We start from the raw sequence: 17054 nt of genomic DNA, 5'->3' as shown, positions 1-17054 counted from the left end.
ATTCAATTCAAGTTCAGGGCTCTATCCACATACCACTTATCTGCCAGTAATATATATTTATAATATGTACATCTACTTATTAGTATAGGTATAGATTTATTCATGTGTGATCTATAGTCACATTTATGAGAGGAGAGTAAAATATAACATCATAGACGTTTAGGCTGGAATAGACCTCAGAAAAGATCTAGTTCTCTCATTTCATAGATGAGGAAACAGCCCCAGAAAAGTTAAATGACTTGCCCTGAGTCATACAGCTAGTAAGTGAAAGAATTGAGATTCAAACTCAGATCCAATTACTCTAAATGTCGCCAACTTTCTGTTGGGGAAAAATGGAAGAAGAAAGGAAGAATGAAAGTGGAAAAATGGAAGAAAGGGAGAGGGAAATAGAGAGAGGGACAGAGAGGTAAAGGCAGGAAGGAAAGGAGAGATCATTATTCATCTAAGTTGCAAGGTAGGTTGGTACTGCCTCTTGCTATCTACTGCCCCACCAGTGACAAGTTGAAGGAGGAATACTCTCAGCTCACAGATATTCACCATGATCCCTTGCTCACATCCATTCTACTCACCGTGGCCTACGGAAGGTCAGGCCATACTGCTGACATGCCAGTCCCACTGTGGGTGTATAGACAATGGGCATGAACTTCTCTACATCAGAGGTCAGTACTCGGTAGAAAAGTTTCTCGTTCCTGTCCTGGAGAGTCATGAGAATGATGTACCTTGAAAGGGGGAGAGAGAGAGAAACCAAGGCAGATGTTAGAGCCCACTGGTCTCCACTGTGGATGGCCACAGGAAAGCCCATAGAGGATGCCAAAGAAACACTGAACTTTAGGTTATATAAGGGGCAATGGGGTGGAGAGGAAATCCTATGGGGAAATTAAATCTTGCCCTTTGAGCTAGACTACTATTAGGCATGAGCAGAGGAAGTAGCCCCTCACATGATGATTTCAGGAGAAACCATCAAAACCAAAACAATACCTCTGTTACCTACTACCCAGGCCTGAATTTCCCTTATTAGGCTCTTTTATCAATGAGCTCTTTCATCACAAGAAGTTTTCAGATGCTTTCCTTCTACAACTACAGCAGAGGCTTGAAATACAAATAAACCGTTGTGGTGTTAGCATACTGGCAAATTTACCTTCAGGTGAAAAATGACATATCTGATTCCTTACTAACAGCAAGTTTCCAAGAGAGATAGAAGAGGGGAGAGGGTAAATATGTCGCTGGGTCCCTCGATGGGGAGAGGTGCCGAAGAGAAGGAGAAAGGAACTTCCCCCGTGTCACATATTATATGTTTGCACTGGTGCTAAACTCTCTGTAGAGTCCAGGCTCCAAATGATCAGGGGCAGAGTTAGAAGGATGGAGGTGGAGGGGTAGATATGGGTTTCATGTAAGTAAAATGCTTCCTAACAATTACAGTTGGCTCCAATTGGAATGGACCACATCAGCAAACAGTGAGCTCCCTTTCCCAGGGAGTCTTCAAACAAAGACGCATGATTACTTGTTGGGTACATTGTAAAGAGGATTCTTTTTTTTATTTTTTTAATATTTACAGTCTTGTCTGTAATCAATACTGATCATTGATTCCAAGGCAGAAGAGCAATAAGGGCTAGGCAATGGGGATGGGGGGTGGGATTAAGTAACTTGCCCAGGGTCACACATCTAAGAAGTGTCTGAGGCCAAATTTGAACCCAGGACTTCCTGTCTCTAGGCCTTGCTCTCAATCTACTGAGTCACCTACTTGCCCCCAGGAGAAGAATTCTTGTTCAGAGAATGGTTGGAAATGGTCTCTCAGATTCGGGAATTGACTTATATAATGTCTGGTCTTTTCTAAGAAATTGCAAGACCCTTGAGGACAAGTTATCCTTCACCTCTGCCCCTAGTTCAGGAAGTTCTGAATAAAATTCTTGTTAAATTCAAAGACTCCGATTGTAGGATTAAAAGAGTTAGGAGAAAAGTAAACAGCATGGTCATTCTCTACATACTTGTCCAGATCACTGGGTTGTTTCTCATAATTCCTCATCACTCGGAGGAGTTGGACATCTTGGCTCAAGAAACAAGGGGGTATTAGGCCATGGATGCCAAGTTGAAGCCTTTCTTCCAGTGTAAATGCCATTCCCTAGGAAGATCAAAGAAAAAACACAAATGCATACAGTTGATGAGAAGCTAAAAAAATAAAAAAATATCCCAAGTTTTCTCTCTCTCCTCTCCCCATTCCTTCCCCCACCCAAATCAGACCTTTGATTTCATTGATGTATAAAGTTGCTGATGGAAAACTTCTACTAAAGTTGATGATCTTTTCTCTGAAATTTGTTGTTTTAAGATTTTATTAGAACACTCAGAAGTTAAGTGACTTGCTCTGGCTTTTTTTTTTATGCCAGAGGCAGGATTTAAACTCAGGTCTTCTTGAGTTGGAATAACTTCCCTCTAAATGGTTGTTGTTCAGTTGTTTCAGTCCTGTCCAACTCTCCGTGATCCCAAGACTAACAGGAGTAAATGACTTGCCCAATGTCACATAGCTAGTAAGTATATGAGGCCAGATTTCAATTCAGGAAGGGAAGCTTTTTTAACTCCAAGCCTGGCACTCTATATACTACACCATTTAGCTGCCCACTAAATAGCTGGAAACAATCACAATGCCATATATTAGTCACTTATTTTTTCTGAGACTCCTTTTAAAAATGAGAGGGTCAAACTAGATCTATCTTTAAAACAACAACAGCAGCAACAACAAAAACCATCTTAGAATCAATATTAGGTATTATTTCCAAGACAGAAGAATGGTAAAGGCTAGGTAATAGAGGATAAATGATTTGCCCATGGTCACACAGCTAGGAAGTGTCCGAGGTCGAATTTGAACCCAGGGCCTCCTATTTCTGGGTCTGACTTTTAATCCATTGAGCCATGTAGCTGCCCCCTAAATCAATAAATCTATCTTCCTTCCTTCCTTCCTTCCTTCCTTCCTTCCTTCCTTCCTTCCTTCCTTCCTTCCTTCCTTCCTTCCTTCCTTCCTTCCTTCCTTCCTTCCTTCCTTCCTTCCTCTTTCCCTTCCCCCCCTTTCTCTTTCTTTTCTCCCTTATCCACTGTCTTAGAATCACTGCTAAGTATAAGTTCTAAGGCATAAGAGAGGGAAGAGTTAGGCAACTGGAGTGAAGTGACTTGCCCAGGATCACATTAGGAAGTATCCAAGGACAGAATGGTACCCAGGACCTCCCATTTCTGGGCCTGGTTCTCTTTCCACTGAGCCATCTAACTGCCCCATGGACTAGATATTTTCTAAAGTCCTTTCTTAGTTCCAAATCCTATGATTTTATATAGTCTGAGTTTCTTCTTTGCAAGCTATGAAGGTTTATGTTGAGGGAGCTCAACAATAAACTCAAGTTTTAAAAAGACATATATAAAAAAAACAGATAAAAAGGCAAATAAGAACATAACTCCAAAACTAACATAATCTTGCACAAATTCTGCCAAAGGTACTAAAACTTACAATGAGATGGGATTGGAAATAAATGCTTAAGGCAATAAAAAGGTCTGTTTAAATTTTCTTTTGCTTGTTTGTGTATGTAAGGGTTGGGGCTGATTTAGTCAATCAATCACCCCAACTTACTTAGCCCAGATATTTTTATCAGGTGAAAACATACCAATCAATCAATGTTGTAAAGAAGACCTGGATACCTCTTCTGGATCAATCAATCAAAAGCAGGTCAACCAGGTGTGACAGGAAATATTTCAATTGGTTGAGTTGATTATGCCTTGTGGGGTTTGTATCAAACTAGAGAGCTACTTTGGACTTGGGGATTTGAGCAGCATCTAGTAGCTTAATGGTCCTTAGTGGTCCTAGTAGCTTAGCTCTGTCCAAATTCTTGAGAAGGAATTAGTGGGGAGGATGTCAGATTGGGGAAGGGGAAGGGGAAGGGGAAGAGTTCCAGTCAACCCTCACTGACCAGAAAAGTGTACTGGAAAGTATCCAATGAACTAGAGATGTTTGGCCTGGAAACAGAATATTTAGCAGACAAAGGATTCTTCATTTAGAGTGGGAAGAGAATTTTGAAGTCAGATCCAATCCTCTCATTTTGCAGTGGAGTGACTTGCCTAAGGTCACACAACTATTACTGTGTATCAGTAATAGAGCCAGAATTTGAATCCAAGATTTGATAGCTGTTTTCAAGTATTTGAAAAGCTATCACATGAAAGGAGGTGTAGACTTATTCTACTTGGCCCAAGAAGACAGAACTGGAAGTAATAAGTGGGAAGAAAAGAAAGCAATTCTAAGCTTGAGGCAAAAAACAAACAAGCAAACAAAAAACCAGACCTAATAATTAGACCAAGAGTAGAATGGGCTGTCTCAGGAAGGAGCCAGCTCCCTGTCTCTAGAAATATTGTAGAAGAGACTCAGTTATCTATGGGTTAAACCAAGTAGACTTTGAGATTTTTTTTTCTAGTTCTTAGATCTGAGGACTGTGTTTCATGGAACTGATATGAGAAATGAGAAAAGCAAGACAGGAGAAGTTTTGGGCCAACACTCAACCTCAACAGTGCAAGTTTTGGTGGGATAGTGAATACTCAGAATGCAGAGAGATGGGTTGATTTGGTCCCATTGTTCCTCCCATAAATCACTCTCAGTATTGGATCCTAACAATCAACCAAGGTGTTAGCTGGCTTTCCCATTTTTTAATTCATTAAGCATATCAGTCAACCTGTCAATAAATATTTATTATGCACCTACTATGCACAGGCACTATGCTAAGTGCTGAGGTACAAGGAAAGAGAGAATACAGTTTTTGCTTTCAAAGATCTCACAGTTGAATGGGGAGACAACCTACAAACAACTATGTACAAACAAGCTATAGACAGGATAAAACCGAAGTTATCAACAGAGGGAAAGAAATAGAATGGAGAACTGGAAGAGACTGCCTGTTGAAGACAGGATTTTAGCTAGTTCTTAAATGAAGCCAGGGAATAGAAGAGGTAGAGATGAGGAGGGACAGTATGCCAGGTGTAGGGGGCAGTCATTGAAAATACCAACATTCAGGAGAAGATTGTCTTCTTTGAGGCAAGGATCCATTGATTGCAAAATACAGTACATAGGGAGAGGTATATGTGTGCCATCTATACTTTTACAGGTCACCAATGAAAATAAAACAATGGGAAGCTCAGATCCTGGAGGACACCACTGGGAGCCTCCTTCTGAAGTAACACTGAATCATTCATGAATATTCTTTGGTCATTCAACTGTTGTGATTTTAGAACCAGAGAATTATCAAAACAACCAGTAAATATTTATTACACTATAGTGCCAAGTACTTGGGAGACAAGTACAAAGAATGAGACAACCTCCACTCAAAACAAGCTTACATTCTAATGGAACAGATGACAAGCACATATAAAATTATATACCACATAAGTAAAAAGTTAATAAATACCAAATACATACAAAATAGTTAAATACACAGTAGTTTGGCAGGAAGGGAGCTAGGAATTGAGGAGATTGGGAAAAATTTCATGGGGAAGATGGTACCTCAAATGAATCTTAGAGCAATGGTTCTCAACCTTTCTAATGCCATGACCCCACAATACAGTTCCTCATGTTGCAGTGACCCTAAACCAAAAAATTATTTTGGTGGCTACTTCAAAACTGTAATTTTGCTACAGTTATGATTTGGAATGTAAATACCTGATATGCATTATGTATTCTCATTGCTACAAATTGAGAGGCTGAGAACCTCTGTCTTAGAGGAAGAAAGGACCTCTCTGAAGCGGAGATAAGGAGCAGTATGGGGGATCGCCAGTGCAAAGGCTGCAAAACTGACATTGGAATGTTTTGAATCAATAAAAGAGAGAACAGTGTGTCTGGATTATAGAATAAGGGAGGAGGAATGCTATTCAATGAGGTCAGAGAGATAAATTGAGGCCAGGTTGTATTGGACTTAAAAGCTAAATGGAGGAGTTCAAATTTTATTTTTTAGGCAACTTCAGACAATCTTCATTTTGCAAAGTGCAAATATGTATTCATTCTCTGTTATCAATCCTTGCTTCTATCCTCTAAAATCTAGCTTGGCTTGTGATTTCCTTGTGCATTCATAAGAGTCTCTTAAGAAAACCACCCTTCTTCCTCTTCTTTGAAATGGTTTCTCTTTCTGGCTTCAATGAGCTCATTAATCTTTCTAGACTAACTTTCCTTATGGAATTTTATTCCATAGGATCTATTTTTTCTTCAGATCTGTTCTTCCAAAAAATATGGCACATGTCAGACTATACATGCACACATAGATACATACACATATATATGCATATGCACACACACGCACATACACACACATACACACACACACACACATGCAAAGTTATCTTCTCTTTCTGTATTACAAACTCTAAGACAGCCTGGTTATTTCTTTCAAACTAAAGAACCTAAGTCAGGAAAAATTTAAAAGTGATTTATTTGAACAGATTAAAGGACTCACAAGCCAGAACCATGCCTGTATTGTGTACAAGAAGATCCACCACATTTGAGTTACACAGGGTTTATAATGAGAAAAACCACAAAGGTTTGAGTAAAGCACATTGGATGTTGATAAACTGTTATGTTTACATATGGTATGCATACAGGGAAAGCAGAAAGGTGATGTAACATGTTTCTTGGAAATGGGCACACCTGGGTAGAAGGGGAGAGTGGCAAAGGGCTACTTGGGATAGGAGTCTGGTCCACCAGTGTATTTACTCTAAGTGAAAAATCAACCTCTGAAAGGAATTCAAAGGGCATAATATTGAGAGTACAAAATTCAGTTTCATACTTCTTCCTACTCTGCCCCTCTGCCATGGCTCCTATTATTTCCACTTTAACAATATGATTTCCTTGTTGGCCCTTCCCCTTCTTAAAGATGAAATTATCATAATATCTCTTACTTTTAGCAGAGAGAGCTTCTACACCCGTCTACTCATCTCCCACAATTACTAAAGCATTTTTCTGTTCCAGGCTTGTGATTTTTTCCCTCCATTCCTCATCCATTTTTTTCTTTCTGCCAAAGTGGTCTGTAGTATAGTCTGATGGCCAAACCCTCCCACCCACACCCCAAAAAAACAGACCAGTTTATGCCTTCATTATTAATCTTTGGGGTGTATGGGGTGCTCAGGGAGGGATAATATCTCTGGTATGGAGGGCTTGTCATGCCCTTCTAGGGCAGCTCTCCAGCCACTGACCCACACCTGAAACCCAGCCCTCACTTGTGGCTCCTAGTAGCTGCTAGCATGCGGCAGTGGCCATACCCCGGGCAACGGCTTCGACAGGCCGGCTAAACCTTGTGAGGGTAGCCATCGGGTCGACGTCGACCCCTGGTGAACTAGGGCTTTGCTCACCCAGCATGTGAAGACTGCTTCAGCGGAACAGGCAGAAGAAACCAACAAGAAGGTTCAACGGCTGAGATGGCGATGCAGCAAGGCACTGTGGAGTGCTTAGGGCGTGATGGAGCACAAAAGACAACACGGCCATCCAATGCAGCTGAGGAAGTCTCCAGGTGTAACGACTTTTCATGCCAATGGGCCCAGGCTTCCAACGCCGAGAGAGTGGGACTGTCTCTGTGCATCGACTTTTCCACTTAAATCTTCATGCACAGGTGTCTTTGTGCACAAAAATGCACAAAGACAATCGTCATCCTCAGTTCGAGAGGCAACCAACATTAATCTTTGCTAAAATATTTTCTATGATGTATTCCTCATCAGGTGTTAAGATTTCCTCACATAAGTATTTTCTTTTAATATAAAATGTTGCCATTCCCCTTTTGCCTACATTGTTTATTTTGAATAAGGAATACTTGAGTCATATTCCAACCACACCAAGTCTCAGTGATATTTACAAAGTCAAATCTGCCCCCTGGCATTAAAACTCCGTAGTTCTTTTTTTTTTTTGACATCTATCAATGGGCCTGTATTATGTACCCATTATATGTCAGATGCTGGAGCTAAAAGGGCAAAGAATAAAACAATCCTTACTCTCAAGGAAATTACAGTATAAGGAGTAGATTTAACCTCCTAACATTGCAAGTACAGGTCTCATTAATGTTTGTGGAATTTAATTAATTATGGGCATTTGTGAATTCTTGAATGTTGAAGAGAGAAACTGGAAAAGATTTAGGAAACCTCCAGGGTCTGTGGAAAACTAATGTTGAATTGAGACAGATGAAGCAGTTTTTATTTTAAAGCTACAAAGCAGTCTCTCCCCCAAGCTATGAAATTAGATTGGATTTTCCCTTCTTTTGTCTAGACCTTTTGTCTTTGCTACAGATGGCAGGGTTAAGGGTACTGGGCTTTTCTTATAGTCAAGGTGGAGACCGGGTTCTTGTTTGTCTATAAATAAGAAATTTCTAGGCAGTGATGGTGAACTTTTTAGAGATCTTGGAGACTGAATGCCCAAATTGCAACCCTCATGCTGCATGTGAGTTACATTCCTCCCATACCCACCCTCCCTTACCCCAGACAGGGCAGGTCATGTGAGAAAGGGGTGCATGTGGAGAGGGGGAAGGGAGCAGCAAGCTCTGGCATGTATGCCATAGGTTTACCAATATGGCTCTAGGGTGATGAAACCAGCTAGCTCTAGCCACCACTAGTGAAGAGTATACTAGGTAGGTATTGGGGTCCTTCTGCCCATTCCTATGATGAAGTAGTAAAGGAGAAGTTGAAGTCTCTGAAGCCACTTTCTGCATACTTGTTTTCCTATCAGAGATGTCCAGGGGAGAGCCTAGGTGATGACATCAGAAGGAGTATATATTGGTTTGCATGATAGGAAGCTTATTTTTTTCTCACTTAGTCTAGTTGCCTAACTACTTGCTTTTTTGCCTCTCTCTCAGGTCCAGCTTCACTGCTTGGCTACTTGCATTCTTTTGGTGTCTGTTCAGAACCTGAGGGAGTCCATTGGCTAGTAAGATTTCTGTGACTGGCTAATTAATAAATTAACTTAAATTTAATATGTACAGCTTCCAGAGAATTTCACTCATTACAGGTCATAGGATCCAGAGCTAGAAAGAACCTTAGAGAGTATCTGTTCTAATTCCTTCATTTTACAGAAATTAAAGCCTAGATGGTAAATGGACTTGTCCAAGGTTATATGATACACAGTCATAAATAGCAGAGTTGAGATTTGAATCCAGGTCATAAATCTAAATCCAGTGTTCTTTCTTCCATACCATGTTGTTTTTCTACCTAAAACAGGGATTCTTAACCTTTCTTTGTAATCTGGTAAAGCCCAAGAACTCAAATCATAGTTTTAAATAAAGTAAATACTAAATTTCAGTGAGGAATTTGTGAAAATAAAGATATATTTTCCCCCCATCCAAGTTGATAGAACCTCTGAAATCTATCCACAGATCCCTTAAGTTAGGAATCTGCAGCCTATCTGCAGTCTATCCCTATGAACCATGATTAATTCAAGATCTTTCTGTATTTTCAGAAAATAAGCATTACCTAAAATATGGAAAATTTCAGCCTGGAAAGATAGCTATTAATATAGGCAAGATAGATTTCTAAGAATTCTTATAGATGTAAGAAGATGATGCAGAAACCTTTTGTGCAGTTGTCTGGGTTCAGAGCCATCAGTTCATAAATTCCTGGGTGCTGGCCACCAGCTCTTCTACTTAGGAACGGTATTGTCCCCTAATCCTTTTGTATGGGGCCACTGCCCCCATAGAGTGGGTGCTTTCAGAAAAATATCATTAAGCAACTCAACTGTTCTTTTCCTTTTTTAAGAATTTGACTGCCTATGATTGGACCCTGGGGATCCCTATTAAGCCCAGGGATCTAATTATGACATCATCCTTGTTAGCTGCCATTGTGGCTTTTAATAATTACTCACTGCCTTCTGGAGGGCTAATTGTTATTCTTGGATGACTGCCACTAACTCCTTTTGTACTTGAAGAAAAACTGAAACTGTTTAGTGACTGGTGATTTCAGGATTTAAAAAAAAACCAGGGGCTTCTTTTTGCTGAAGCTGATTTGGGGGCAATCTCAGCTCCCCAGGCTTGTGGGCAGTTGTGGTCCTCCTTAGACTGTGTTGATGTGACGATTGCTTCCATACCTTTAATGTAGCATTTACTTTCTGCCCCTTGGGGGGGGGGGAAGAATTGACCAGCTCTCACAGAGTGACTAGTTAACCATGAATTATTTCATAAATGCTCAATTCATCACCAAAATGTTTTGTAAATTAATTTCCAGCTCATGCCTTTATGACTTTATCAATTGTATCAAGTCTAGGGTATGTTAGGTCCCTTATAAGGACATCTTTCCCTCTGCAAATGAAGCCGAATCTCTAAGAATGTCAAAATGGATCATGTCCAAGATCAAGACTAATTCTGTGGGGCTAATGGGTGGAGATAAGCAACCCACCTGCCACTTAGAGTTTTAGAGCGTTGCCAGACCACTGAAAGACTAAATGACTTGCCGTGTATGTGTAAAATGGGGGACTTGAGCTTCCCAACTGAGGCTGACTGTCCACTACACCACATTCTCTCTCTAAGACTCATTGAGGGACCTTCAAAACTAAGGAACTGTTTCCTTTTTGTCTCTAGAGGTAAGCTGGCGGTGTAGAGGATAAAGCTTTGCAAATCTTAAAGTGCTAGATAAATGTTAGCTACTGCCACTATTTTATACATCTGTATACTATAGGTATGGGTGTATGTATACATTTGCAGACACATATACTATAGATACACACATAGTATAGATGCACATGCACACTCTTACATTCATGCGGGGGCGCTTACTAGCTGTGTGACCTTATGTGTGAGTCATGTTACCTCTGCTTGCCTCGAATTTCCTCATCTGTAACAATACGGATATCAAGAGCACCTCTCCAAGGTTTATGGCGAAATGATATTTATACTGTACTTAGCATGGGGTAGGCTTTGTCTCTTTCCTCTCCTCGGTGTATCTCCAATCCTTTGCTCATTTTGCTCAGTTGCCATGGGTTTGGGGCGTTGTTTGTTTGTTTGGAAAAGATACTAGAGTGGCTTGCCATTTCTCTCTCCAGGGGATTAAGGCAAATAGAAGTTTAAAAACTTGCTCAAGGTCACATAGCTAGTATTTGTCCAAGGACAAATTTGAACTCTTGTCTTCCTGACTCCAGGATGTTCTATCACCTGAGCCATTTAGCTGCCTCCCCTTGCCCGCAGTAGGCACTAAATAAATGTGTTTACTTGGACATACTATGTAAGAAGACATATAAAGCCAATGTTAAGATGCTTATTACAACAACAGTGAATTCACTAATCAATTCCTTATCCCTGCAGATCTAAATGACAGCTTTTTAGGTATATTATAGAAGGGAATCATCGTTTAAGCAACAGCATATGGAATAGATGATAGATGATATATTTGAGCTGATATCCAGATGATAGATGATATATTGCAGTTCTTAAATGCTATGCTTCTAGAAGGTACTAAATTTTGTGACTTTAAAAGGCAAAGAAAACTAAAGTCATTCTCACTGAGACAGACACTTGTGATTTCTCTTCTCTCCAGTCAGAACTAAGGATTAAGTCATTTAATCAGCCAGTGAGAAACATTTGTTAAGTACGTGCCAGGCCCAGGGCTAAGAGCTGGGGATAAAAAGAAAGGCAAAAAAAAAGGGGGGGGGACCCTGTTTTCAGGAGAGATAATATGTAAATAACTAGGGACAAAAAAAAATTTTAAGGTAAGTCAGAGGTGATATCAGAGGAAAAGTATTAGAGGTTGGGAGATGGGCCTGAGAAAGACCTGCAAAAGATGGGAGTTGAGCTGGGTCTTGAAGGAAGCCAGGACTAATGGTTCTTTCCAGCTGGCTATGAGCAGGCAGATTCAATGAGCTGTCTATAAATAAGAGCAAGTATCATTAGGAAACAAAGGGACAGAGGAGATGCAACATGGAATTAAATGGCAAATCAACAGGAGGATAGGTATATCCCAGAAACAACAGGGATTAAGTTTGTTGCTAATTCATGCATCTATGGCCCCTTTCTCAACCTAGGCTAGCAAAAGGCCTTGGCTTGGCTCTCTTGTATATTCTTCACTTTACTTCAAATCTGTATCTGTGATTACTTTTTTAGTCTTGATTGTAACCATTAGTAAATGAAAATACATTTGAATTTCCATAAATCTTGAATTTCACTTCAGGGAGTCAGGCTTCTTTCTGTGGACTTATAGCTTTAATCAAGGCAAAAGGGGTTTTTAACAAAAATTGGCTCTGAAAATTGGGAGCTTGTCAGAAAGCACTGATGAATTTGCTAATTTTCCCCTTTCTTCCCCATGGGCATTGGTTTTTTGCTTGGTGTTCAGCCTCCAAAATGTTCATGCATGGAATCCAGCCCAAAGCTTATTGGGTCTCCCCTGCAAAACAAAACTCTGCAAAGGTCGTTCAAAGTAGACAGAAATGTCTGCAGAATTTAAAAGGTGTCATGAGGTCAGTGTGAGGTTTTCTGGGCTAGTAATCAGTGGGTCATAAAACCCATTAGATATTTGCATGGGGGACATTTAGGCCTTGAAAGGGACTTGGATGTAGTTGGGGGAGGTGGTGTTTTTTAGTTGTAGACTTATCTCTTAATGATTTAAGCCTGATATCTCTCCCTGGCTTTCAGGCAATCTTCTCACTATTTTTGTCCTTTTTTGAATCCTCGGTGCTTAGCCCTGGGCCTGGCCTATCATAAGAGCTTAATACATTCTTGATGATTGATTGGTTGATTCCACAATATGTATCTACCCTTTCAGTTGCTCTAAATCAGCAATTATCAAACTTTTTTGGCCTCAGGTCCAATTTATACTCCTAAAAAATTATTAAAGACCTTTCCCAAAGAACTTCTGTTTACATATTTATATCTATCAATGTTTATCATATTAGAAATTAAAATGTCTCAGTATTATTATGAAAACAATTCTGACCTCACACACTCTCCCAAAGGGTCTTATTACACTACCCATAGCAACTGTTAGAGAGCCAGACTTGGAGATGGGAAGGCCTGAGTTCAAATCTGCCCTGGATACCTCCTAGCTTGTGACCCTAATAAAGTCACTTAACCCCAATTAACGAGCCCTTACTGCTCTTCTGCCTTGGAACAGATATTTAGTAACAAATTCTAATTTAGTAACTAATTCTAAGTCAAAAGATAAGGTTTTAAATAATAAAACAAAACAAAGAGAAAAAATAGCAGGCACTACTTGGCTTTTTCTTTAGCACTAGCTAAGTAACTGGGTAGGGGTAGAGCTCTCTCTGAGTCTCATCTGTTTCTAATGAGGACAAACTCTCAAACACCCCCCTATTATTAGGGACCTGTTTCTGAAGGGGGGGAGGTAGAATAACCTGATCTGTCTGGATGCACTTATTTATTACTTCTGATAGAGTTACAACAATTACACCACCCGACCCCCAAAGAAGGGTAAAATACCAAGAAATCATAGCAAGGATGGGAGAAAACTATCACAGGATGAAGATTTTGTGTTGGACGAGATTTCCAACATCATGTTACAATGGAGAAAACAGATCCTTTCCTTCTCTAAATCTACGGTCCTTTGACAACGGGTCCTATGGGGCTGCTCTAAACTGTTTTTGATCAATTCTGTGAAACTTGCATTTGTCAAATTGTTGGATCAGTCTTGAATCCAAACAGTTTGGTCGTACCTGCATACTGGTTGTGTTATGGGGATAAATCTTTCAGAGTCTGGATGCTGCCATTCAAGGAACCACCAAGAGACAACAGAAGAGCGCAGAATTAGGAGTCAAAGCTGTAATCTGAATTCCAGGTCTGGCTCTGCCCCCAAACCATGTGTGTGAGCCTCTCTAGGCCCCAATTTCTTTGTCTATAAAATGAAGGAATTGGACTGGGCGATCTCCAAGGGCCCTTCCAATTCTATGGCAACTTTTACTGTTTTTTTTTCTCCCACGGGTGCCACACGTTTTTGATGACTAGTTCGACATCTCTACCCCTCTTTTTGGGGTCATTGTTCTCTTTCTATAGAACTAAAAAAGAATATTAATAGATCTTCATAACTTGCCACCCTCTCTTTCCTGTCTGGAATCTAGTCCAGTGGTTCTTAACCTGGTATCCATAAACTTATTGTTTTTTAAATTTGTGATAATTTTATTTTGACATAATTGATTTCCTTTATAATCCTATGTACTTTATGCATTTTAAAATCATCTTTCTGAGACAGGGACCATAGGTTTCACCAGACTGCAATAGTGATCCAGGTCTCCACAATGTTTAAGAGCCATTAGATCAGGGTAACCCATTCTTTTGATGGAGAATATGAGGATCTGAAATGGGGAAGGATCTGTCTAAGGTAACAAATATATTTAGTGACAAGATAAAGGCTAGCATAACAGTAGCTAGATGGCTCAGTGGATAGCACACACATCTGGAGTCAGAAAGATTCATCTTTCTGAGTTCAAATCCAGCCTCAGACATTTACTAGCTGTTTGACCCTAGGCAAGCCACTTAACCCTGTTGGCCTCAGTTTCCTTATCTGTTAAATGAGCTGAAGAAGGAAATGGCAGATCATTCCAGTATCTTTGCCAAGAAATGATGTTACAAAGAACTGTGCATGATTGAAAAATGGCTCAATAACAGCATGTCACAGTAGATAAAGTATCTGGCCTGGAGTCAGGAAGATTCATCTTTATGAGTTAAATCTGGCCTCAGACATTTATTAGTTTTGTGACCCTGGGCAAGTCACTTAACCCTGGTTGCCTTAGTTTCTTCATCTGTAAAATGAGCTGGAGAAGGAGATGGCAGATCATTCCAGTATCTTTGCCAAGAAACCTCTAAATGAGTTCACAAAGAGTCAAGCACAAATGAAAAACAAGTGAACAATAAATGGACCAGAATTCATGGCTCCTAATTCCCTGGTCACTTTAATTTCCTTTAAACCAAAGGTACTAAAATGGTGAGCAGGTAAGTATGGTGGTTTCACTAGTTGTGTCCCAGATGCTACTTAACTCACATTTGCAACTACATGATTAAGCCTCTGGACTCTCTTGTAGGGTCTTGCAGGTTTTTGCTCTAAGTAAAACAAGTTTGAGATCCACTAATCTATGCCACAGCAATGGGATTATCTTGTCCACTCCCCCGAGCTACAATTGAGATTCCCACATTATTCAGATGTGACTCCAGAGGTGTCTCCAGTTAGCACACCTGACTTTATGAGATTAACTTGTTGTTACCTTGGGCCTTCAGGTGATGAGTAAGACAGCAGGTTAGTGTCAATGAACTGGGGCTTACAGTGGAATGAGGGCCAGGCTGGTGTAGCCTAGTGATGGGCACCTGGGATTCAGAGGGGTGGGAGGATTCAGTACTTGCCTGAGAACAATTCTTGTTTTCCAAATGAAAGAAAAAGGACAAGACGATGTGAAAAGGCAACAGAATAAAAATGGTTTTCTAAAGGAGGTAAATATTTGAGGATTTTGGGGTGGGAGAGAGACAAAGACACACAAGCCCAGACCATTATAGATAGAAAAAAGTGATAAAATGGGCTAAAAGAAAACTGAATGCAAAGTAGGGACAAATAAAAGCCAGTAAAGGGAGGAGGGGAAGAGAAAAATCACCATCATACAGAACAAAGGAGAAAGAACATTTCTTCTTACATGCCCTTTGTGGGCATTCCATTAAGTATCAGAAACAAAAGGCTGAAGGAGAAATATCTAACAATGGTCCATTGTTGGGTTTCGTGTGTCAGAGCAGGCAGAGGGCTTAGAAGACAAGGACTGAGATTGTCAACTGTAATTATTCTGACTAGAGCCACAGACCTAGAAGACTAACTGAGGGAATAAGTAGAAGTCAAGAAAAGTCCACAAAAAGGGCAACAGAGAAGCAACTGAGAAGCAACGAATCTGCCATTTTAGACCAAGGACCCTGCACCGCCATACTGGTTTAGACACTTTTAGGAGCCACTGCCAAGAGATTTGATGGTTACATATGATACACTGTTTTAAGATCTCTTGTCTTTACTTATCTTTATAAAGATGTTAGAGCTGGAAGGAACCTTGTAGAACATCAGATCTAATACTGTCATTGTATAGAGGAAGAAAGAGAGAGGCTTTGGGGAAGGTTAAGGGCTTAGTAATTCCTGAATAATTACTTATAAGTATTCAAAGCACTGTAATTTATTTTGTTTCATTTTGTTTTTTTTTTAAGGTTTATAAAGCATTTTTCTTCTCAACAATCATATGAGGTGGGACAGCTAGGTGGCTTAGTGGATAGAAAGCCAGGTTTCGAGATGGGAGTTCCTAGGTTCAAATCTAGCCTCAGACACTTCCTAGCTACACTTCCTAGCCCAAGGTGTCAACAAGTTAATCTCAGAAAGTCAGGTGTGCTAACTGGAGACACCTCTGGAGTCACATCTGAATAATGTGGGAATCTCAATTCTTTGACCCTGGGCAAGGCACTTAACCCCTAATGTCTAGTCCCTAATTACCACTCTTCTGTTTTGGAACCAGTACACAGTATTGCTCCTGAGACAGAAGGTAAGGTTTTAAAACAAAAGAACTCTATCAGGTATTTCAAATATCCAATCAGGATAAATGGAGGAATGGGGGCTTAAGCCAATAGTATTAGGGGATCAGTCTGAACCCTCAGGACAATTCTTAGAAACCTGGTTTAAGGACTTCAATCACTGTGCATGGAAGTTGGGGTATGAATGCCCCTATGCTACTAAAAGGAAATAAGCAGTCTTGCAAATAGTTTCGTTTTCAAATTGTTTTAGTTATCAGCCTATGGTGTGGTATAATAGTAATGCCACTTTAGCTTGTCTTATAGTCAGTGTGTACTTGGAAGAGGCTTTTGTGTTTCATTATTTCTTTGGTGTGTAGGAAATAATTCCTGTACCATATCTGAAAAAAATATTTCCCCATCTCACTGGGGAAATTGAGGCTCAGTGAGGCCAAAGTCTGTTGACAGCTACACATATACTAAGTGTAAGAGTAAGGATTAAAAGTCAATAAGTTTACAGACATTTTTAAGTTCATATCCAGAACTCACACTATGTGGCAAGGAAAAGTACTAGACTTGGAGTCAGAAGATATGGGTTCAAATCCTACAAATGTT

At 40.1% G+C, this 17054-nt stretch overlaps 1 protein-coding gene across 1 annotated transcript in view; it reads right to left on the bottom strand.

Annotated features, from left to right (window-relative positions):
• ME3 (malic enzyme 3) overlaps window positions 1-17054 on the bottom strand; it is a 309466-nt gene that overhangs the window by 153948 nt on the left and 138464 nt on the right. The window contains exons 3-4 of the mRNA XM_007490831.3: window positions 1986-2119; window positions 570-719 (exon numbers count right to left, since the gene is read on the bottom strand). Coding sequence (XP_007490893.1) covers window positions 570-719; window positions 1986-2119 — 284 coding nt within the window. The remainder of the gene's footprint in view (window positions 1-569; window positions 720-1985; window positions 2120-17054) is intronic.

Source organism: Monodelphis domestica, chromosome 4 (genome assembly GCF_027887165.1).
Source record: "Monodelphis domestica isolate mMonDom1 chromosome 4, mMonDom1.pri, whole genome shotgun sequence".
Taxonomy (NCBI): Eukaryota; Metazoa; Chordata; class Mammalia; order Didelphimorphia; family Didelphidae; genus Monodelphis; species Monodelphis domestica.
The sequence above is the reverse complement of the archived record's forward strand: the minus strand, read 5'-3'. Positions and strand labels throughout refer to the sequence as shown.